Source organism: Pseudophryne corroboree, chromosome 7 (assembly GCF_028390025.1).
Source record: "Pseudophryne corroboree isolate aPseCor3 chromosome 7, aPseCor3.hap2, whole genome shotgun sequence".
NCBI classification, from domain to species: domain Eukaryota; kingdom Metazoa; phylum Chordata; class Amphibia; order Anura; family Myobatrachidae; genus Pseudophryne; species Pseudophryne corroboree.
This window is the reverse complement of record NC_086450.1, coordinates 120,905,175-120,913,163: the sequence shown is the minus strand read 5'-3', so window position 1 is coordinate 120,913,163 and position 7,989 is coordinate 120,905,175. Positions and strand designations below refer to the sequence as shown.

At 42.8% G+C, this 7,989-nt stretch overlaps 1 protein-coding gene and 1 long non-coding RNA gene across 3 annotated transcripts in view; one reads left to right on the top strand and one right to left on the bottom strand.

Annotated features, from left to right (window-relative positions):
- The first annotated feature begins 893 nt into the window (after nucleotides 1–893).
- Nucleotides 894–7,989, top strand: part of LOC134944759 (uncharacterized) — a 97,314-nt gene continuing 90,218 nt past the window's right edge. Inside the window, exon 1 of the long non-coding RNA XR_010181943.1 lies at nucleotides 894–1,176. This is a non-coding gene — a long non-coding RNA (uncharacterized LOC134944759). The remainder of the gene's footprint in view (nucleotides 1,177–7,989) is intronic.
- The window catches only part of TTC21B (tetratricopeptide repeat domain 21B), a 418,459-nt gene continuing 414,414 nt past the window's right edge, over nucleotides 3,945–7,989 (bottom strand). Inside the window, exon 29 of one of the 2 annotated variants that reach the window (XM_063933598.1) lies at nucleotides 3,945–4,515. In XM_063933598.1, coding sequence (XP_063789668.1) covers nucleotides 4,438–4,515 — 78 coding nt within the window. In that variant the 3' untranslated portion in view covers nucleotides 3,945–4,437. The remainder of the gene's footprint in view (nucleotides 4,516–7,989) is intronic. The other variant, XM_063933597.1, reaches the window with a different exon arrangement.

Below are 7,989 nucleotides of genomic sequence, written 5' to 3'. Positions count from 1 at the left end.
GAAGACAAGTCACTTACTTGTTGTCATTTTATTCTAATACAGTATTATCTGCATTAGTAGTCTGCTCTACTTCTTTAACACACACACACACACACACACACACACACACACACACACACACACACACACACACACACACACACACACACACACACCTCTGCATCTCACTCTTTATATTTGGCTAAGGTCTGTTCTGTCTCCTGATACTGTGGTGAGTGCACTCCCAGTGCATGGGACAGATCAGTCAGGGATGACTGAGGTCTTCTCTGTGCCAGGGTAAGTATACAGCAGAGTGGTAGGTGGACCAAGGTGCTGGGCCCCTTTCTTGGTGTGTATGTCCTCTTCATTCCTGTCACTGCGGCAGACACATGTATGTTAAACCCAATGTGCACGATGTGCAAAGTGGAAGGTGTCCTGACAAAATACTAACTTCCGCGTTTATGACCCAGTTCTATTGTACATGCTGTGTTAAGGAACCTATAGGCTTCTATGGGCAACATCATCTATAGATGGTATTACCTAACAGATACAAGCTCCAGAAAGATACAATTCTGGAGCTTAATGCATATGACCACATCACAGCCCCATAGAATTTTAATACGCTTACTGCGCCACAAGTCCGCGGCACATACATTTTTAATTCTTATGGTGAGCCCTATATATTGCAGTAGACCTATCAGCTACAATGACAGAGTAATGGGCACAGACTTTCTCTAGTCACACAACTCATTGGTTGCATAAGAGGTCAGCCAGTGGTGGATATCCCACTAGTGAGGCACGTGCCTAGGGGCGGTACAGCAGGCTGGTGAAGCCAGGTTATTCTTTTTTTTTTTGTAATTATAACCTTTTTTTTTTTTCAATTCTTTTATTTTGCAACGGATGGTGGTGGGCTAATGGGCTGAAAATTGTGGTGCGGGAGGTGGTGGTGGGGTGAGGTTGGGACTGTTTTGGCAGTTTGAAGGCATCAGGACTGGCTTCGACATAAAGGAGCAGTGGCGTGATGAAGGTGGTGGCAACTAATAATGTGCCTAGGGGTGGCCTGGCCCCTAAATCTGCTCCTGAGGTCAGCAAATGGTCCTCTGACTCCAGTGCTAACTTCATACAGGATTTACAGCTCCTGGTGACCTGTCTTGCCTTTTAAAGAAGAGCAGAGCTGGCGCTGAACTGGCAAACCAGGTGAATTGTCTGAATACACATGGAAGCATGTTTGGGAGTATCATTTATTTGATTGACATGTGACATGTAAATTGTAAGGGCCATATATGTTGTGAGAATAGTTAAATCCATTTTTCTAGCACAAAATTAACCTGATAACCTGTTTATGTGCTACCTACCCTGCAATTCCCCAGTCAACTGTTCTGTAGTGACATATTACTGCATTTCACACACTTGTCTTGCTGTAACCTGTAATCTGTTTAAAAATAATCTGAGATCACTAATAAATAGTTGGGTAGTTGGTGTCTAGTATCAAGAATCTGATATGGATTAAGGAGGGGTGTTAACACAGAAGGCGTGTGTTAAAAAATAGCAGCATTTACATATAAGAATGTTATCATAATCACTATAATGGTCCCTGTAGTGTATACTGGTCACTAGGATGGTCCCCATATTGTATACCAGTCACTAGGATGGTCTCTGTATTGTATACCGGTCACTAGCATGATCCCTGTAGTGTATACTGGTCACTAGCATAGTCCCTGTAGTGTATACTGGTTATTAGGATGGTCCCTGCATTCTATACCAGTCACTAGGATGGTCTCTGTATTGTATACCGGTCACTAGCATGGTCCCTGTAGTGTATACTGGTCACTAGCATGGTCCCTGTAGTGTATACTGGTTATTAGGATGGTCCCTGCATTCTATACCAGTCACTAGGATGGTCTCTGTATTGTATACCGGTCACTAGCATGGTCCCTGTAGTGTATACTGGTTATTAGGATGGTCTCTATATTGTAACACTGGAATGGTCTCTTTTGTAAGATGGAGTTTGTAGGTGAAGTATTTGTTTATAGGTCTTTTACGTAACCATTTTCATTTAGTTTATTGTAACCACATTCACTTTAGACAAATCAAGTGTACTGGTTTTTTTTTGTTTTTTTTTACACATCTCATTTCCCATTGTAATGCTCAGATAGAAAAGCCAGAGCCACTTACTTGCATCTGACCCCCAGGCTAAAGGTTGCCAGACAGCCCCTGTCGCTGATGATAACCAATCATATTTGCTGATTAGATTTTACCTCTGAGGACAAACTGGCGCTACCACAAATAGGAGCTGACCCTCATAAAAATTTCAAAATAAGACAAACCACGCAGTATGCAAACTTACAAGCTCATTACATGATAAATAATAACCACCACCCAAGGGAGAATAGAACCTGTGGCAGGCTAAGCTCGCCACCGGGCCCGAAGCGTGGCGAGCGCAGCCAGCCCGCGAGGGGACTCGCTGCCGGTATTATGGCTGGTGGGATGCCGCTGTCGAGATCCTGACGGCTGGCATCCCGTCAGCTGGGATATCGTATCCAACCTGCTAGGAGGCATCTGCGTGTTTGGCATGTTTATGCTGGGAAGCCGCCCAGGTGCAGACTGCCCGTAAGTGACACTATTTCGGCCATCCCGAGCCATCAAGCACTGTGCTGAAAGACAAACATGAAGTCAGCGGATCTGTGAAAATTACTCAAATCTTTCCCACTGAGACTAATATCCGTCTTCAGGATCACCGTGAATGCCTCATCAGTGAGCTGTTCTGAAGTGGAAAATTAGAGTTGGCGTGAATCCATCAGCTACAAATACCTTAAAACTAATGGGGTACAGAGACCCTAATACCCTGGGCATTTTGATATATGCTACTTTATAATACACAAACTGACTGCTTTTTCCACATTGGGTGAACTTATGTACAGTACATATATTTTTTTTCACTCGCTTCACAATTTCTTTGCATGAGAACACTGTATTGATACATCAGTATTATGCTTTCTATATTTGTTTCTCCATATCTGGTCTACACTACATCCAAGTAACCTGGATCAATGGGAGAGACCGAGAAAGGACAAAAGAAATCTAAATGAGTGCAGAATATTCACCATCTGGTACATACTATTTACATTACTCAATACTAATCACACTCAAGGCTGTTTCTTACCACTATTCGATATATATAGATACTATATGTATATACACACAAAGATGTGTCCTCATACATCTTGCCTCAATACTCCACGTAGTGGGAGATGCCTGGCGTGAATGAATTGCACGGGATCTGTCAGCTCTGTAAGACACATTTTCGGCATCAAGAGACGCCCAACGCAGGCATCTCTTGATGCTGAAAATGGGTGGAATTCAATTGTTTGAAAAGTCGGTTGGGTGTCTGTTTTTTCCTGTCTATTAGATGACTTTTCAAACAATTGAATACCCCCCCATTTATATGTCTTATTTGCATCGCTATGTACATAAGATGCACAAGCAGATTTTGCTGATTCAAATGATACGTGGCACTTCCTAGAGCAGGGAGGTGAAGGCTGGTGATACCACAGAAGCTGGAACTGAATTGCATTGTGAAGTGTGAGCATGGGGCTGGCTCAGAGAGGCACTCACCATCAGCCTCCATTCTGCATTTACCTGTCCCCAAACTGAAGTTGTGGCAGAGTCAATAGAGACATATGGATTGTCAGCCTGTGAAAAACTTGGACACAGTGTAGCAGGAGCAGAGAGTGGTAGAGAGAAAAACACATTACCACTAGGAGAGAGTTATCTCCTGGGTCAAGAGAGGCACACCAAGCTGTGACATTACCAGGTGATTACTACAGTCATGAGTTGCAATGAGGGAACCAGCACTATGATGTGAAGTTTCTCTGCTGTGAACTAAAACTTGCTGACGATAAGTGATTTGTGCTGGTGATGAAAAAAAGACAACACAAAAGACTGTCAGAATAAAGATATCTCGCTTTTCATTTATAAGATGGCCTGACGCCCATTTATTTAACCACTTTTAACAATACACGGCTACAGCTGCCGCATATACAATACGTTACTAAACCTCTATGTGCAGGTATACTTGTTCAATCCACAGGAACCTGAGGTGAGTTTGATGTAGTGTCTGGCGGTTTACGCAAGTGCACACAGGGTAAGGGTTAGGGCGAGCACCTTTTCGCCATCTCCAGTAAAACATGACTTCTATATATAATTTCAACTATAAAAAAACATATTTTTTTTTCAAATAAATAAAAACTGCTGTTCCCACAGTATAACTGTATAGCTTCTCAGGAAGTTATGGTAAATGTAGCACACAATGAAGCTGGTTTTATATAGACAGAGGCATGATATGTTTTGTCACATGGCAAATGCAACAATACGCATGTAAGTCCTATCAGGATCTCGCCTTTCTTGTTAACGAACCCTGTACTGGAAAATTCCTGTATTTTAGTAATCCACGTTTCTTCATGTCCTTAACGCAGCTCTTGACTTGTCAAGAATGTCTTTTCTTATTTTTGGGTAATTTGGGTGAAGTTCTAAGACCTGTTAAAGAAAGAACTTGTAATAAAAATGTACACCATTTATGAGATATTACAGGCACACAATAAACACACAACAATATGCATATGTACTGTTGACAATGCCGCTGTACTAAACGCACACAGATATCAGATATTTAGATCACACATTCTGCTGGTATTTAATTTCAAATGGTAATACAGCTGTGTCTTCATACATCTAGCCTCAATACTCCATGCCCGAGTAATCTTCCAGGTCCCGTGCAACTCCGACAGCGGCGTCATCTTTATTTGCTGAAAATACATCTAACTCGCAATGTGATTTGACTAGCACGCACCAGGGGACTGTGCTGATTAATTAGATCTGTGACACTTGTATATTACGGGTAAGGTATGTATGACCGGTGGCCAGGAGACGGCCAGTCACCTTACCGACGCCGGGAACCTTGCTTTTAGATGCCCAACAGGGGAGGGTGCGGCGAGTGCAAAACCCAAGAGTGGGAATAGTCCCTGATGGTTGGCATGCCGATTGTCGGGTAAGGAGGCGGGATTCCGTTGTCGGGATTGTGACCGGCAGTCTCCTGACTGCCGGTCACGTAACTACCTCCCATATATTATTTGTGACTGAGAGTCTATATATATATATGAAGCACAGTGGAACTTCTATCTGAAATAAGCTGTGGCTGCTACGTTATAGCACTATGTATACAAATTCAAAAACTCGTGGGCCCTACACATTAGACATTTTCGCTGAGGTGCGGTGGGGGTGGGGGGTAAGTGACGGGGGGAGAGAAGTTACTTGCCCAATAATCCTACAGCACTCTTTCAAAAAGAACTTGGAGTGCTGTTGGATGAAGCTCTAGACAGAGGCGCAATATCCAGGGATACACACCAATTTCTTTTTTCCCCTTATCCGATCACACCAGTGTATTATCATTTGCCCAAAATCCACAAAACCCTCACCTCACCTCCCGGGCGCCCCATTATTTCTGGGATTGGGTCCATCACTTCCAATCTGTCACACTTTGTGGATGCCCACCTACAGGGATATGTAACACAACTAAAATCCTATATTAAGGACACTACTCAATTTTTGAATTTACTTAAGAACATCAGATGGAAAAATACTTACCAATTCCTCACATGTGATGTAGAGTCTTTATACTCAAATATTCCACATGATAAAGGTATCAAAACAATTTCCAATATACTTGATAGAGACACAACAGTCTCCGAACACCTCAGAACCTTTTTGGTGGCGTCCATAAAGTTTATATTAGAGCACAATTACTTCACGTTTGCACAACAATATTTTTTACAAACACGGGGTACGGCCATGGGGACCAGGTTCGCCCCGAGTTACGCTAACCTATATATGGGTGCGCTCGAACAGGAGCTCATCTGGGGGGCGGACCTCGGGGCGCACCTGGTCCTCTATGGCCGTTACATAGATGACTTATTCTTTATTTGGGATGGGGATGACACAACCATCAGCACATTCATTTTGCACCTCAATAACAATAATTATGGATTAAAATTCACTCATACTTCTCACCCCCATTCTATCAATTTCTTGGATATTGCGCTCCTGTCTATTGATGACTGCATACATACGGAGACCTATTTTAAAACTGTCGATACCAATGGCTTCCTCATGTATAGTAGTAGCCATCTTCAAGCGTGGCGTAACAACATACCTAAGAGTCAGTTCCTTAGGCTTAAAAGGAATTGTTCAAGAAAAACCAGATACCAAGAACAAGCAAAAAAACTGTATCTGGCCTTTCAAGAACAAGGTTACCCTGACTACATTTTGCGGGATGCCCTCCATGAAGTGGACTGTAGAAATAGAACCACTCTATTGGAGGAGAATAAAGTCCCAAAATATACAAAAGAAACTCATACTGAAAGTCTGGGCACTTTCAGAGACAATTGTGTGTTTGTCACACAATACAATACACACGCTACACAAATAAGAAAAATTATCCGTAAAAATACCCAATTATTGAAAATCGATCCCTTATTAGAATCAGAAATAGGCAACCAAATTAAGGTAGTATATAAAATCACGTAACTGGGACTAGGCATCTAGGAGCCCTTTGGATGCTCCAGGTAGGCCCTACAGGCTGCAGGTTGCGTGTCCAGAGTATTCTCTGGATGATTTGGGTAGCTCTGCAGCTGCGCTACTGGCTGCAGGGTGCTGTTCCAAAGCAGATGCCACGGGACATAAATGGTGTTGCCTCAAGCCTCTGCGCCCTGGGCAACGGTATGGCTCGCACACCCTTAAAGTGGGTACACATTTAGCGATAAATTAAACAACGTTGTTGTTTACTTTATCGTTGTGTATGCCACCGCCACGGAGCGAGGCCCGCGGGTCATAACGACCCTCGCTATTGGCCGTGCATGTAGCTCAATTTGTACTGTCGTCCAAAAAATGCATGCATGGCCTGGCTGCGGTGTGACGTCACTGAGCGATATCTTTTTCATATCGCTGAGTGTGTACGCACTGCCGCCGACCGCCCCGGCTTGGGAGAGTTAACACTAGGCGATGTACCTTTAGTTACAGCTCTGGGAGTACATTTTATTGAAACTGAACTTCAGTGCTATTTGATACATGTTGTCAGTGTAGGAGTTGCAGAATTTTAGGGCTTGCAATGTGGGCTGCAAGATATATTTTGATAAAAATATAAACTAATACCTTAAATTCTCAATTCTTCCTTACTATTGTAAATCTATATACATCTAACAGACACTGGCTACTGCAGATTTTTTTGTTCTTGGCTATTTATAACAGGATATTAGATCCATCAATAGGACTTGGTGAAAACATTGGGGCAGATGTATTAACCTGGAGTAGGTATAAGGAAATGATAAACCAGTGATATGTGCAAGGTGATAAAGGCAGCAGCCAATCAGCTCCAATATGTAAATTAACAGTTGGGATCTGATTGGCTGGTGCCTTTATCACCTTGCACATATCACTGGTTTATCACTTCCTTATGCCTTCTCCAGGTTAATACATCTGCCCCATTATTTGTTATTATGGCCTGAACTGTAAGTGAAATTTTCACTGAGGTAGAAAGAGCCCAGACTGTAGGGTGCTAAGGATCTACTTCAGTGGTGGCCCAAGGATGTCTTGCGTTGCCCATACACCTAAAGATTTATTGTCTGATCTGGCAGGTTGGAACGAGAACTGACAAAAAAGGCCGTTCAGACAAATTAGTTAAATCAAATGGATTTAACCAATTTGTCTGAATGACCGTTTTTGTCAGTTTTCCGGCATTTCGGAGCAAATGGTCAATTGTCATTTGCTCTCATCCATTACCAGATTTTCGTTCCAACCAGCCAGAATAGACGATAAATCTTTAGGTGTATGGGCAGCTTTAGACAAGGCCCTTGTTTGAAGTATTATCTGTGAGTCAGGATTTTAACCCATCACCATCATAGTTGACTTAAGGGGTGTAGTATGGCTGACCGGCGGTTATACCACCCGACTTAAGAC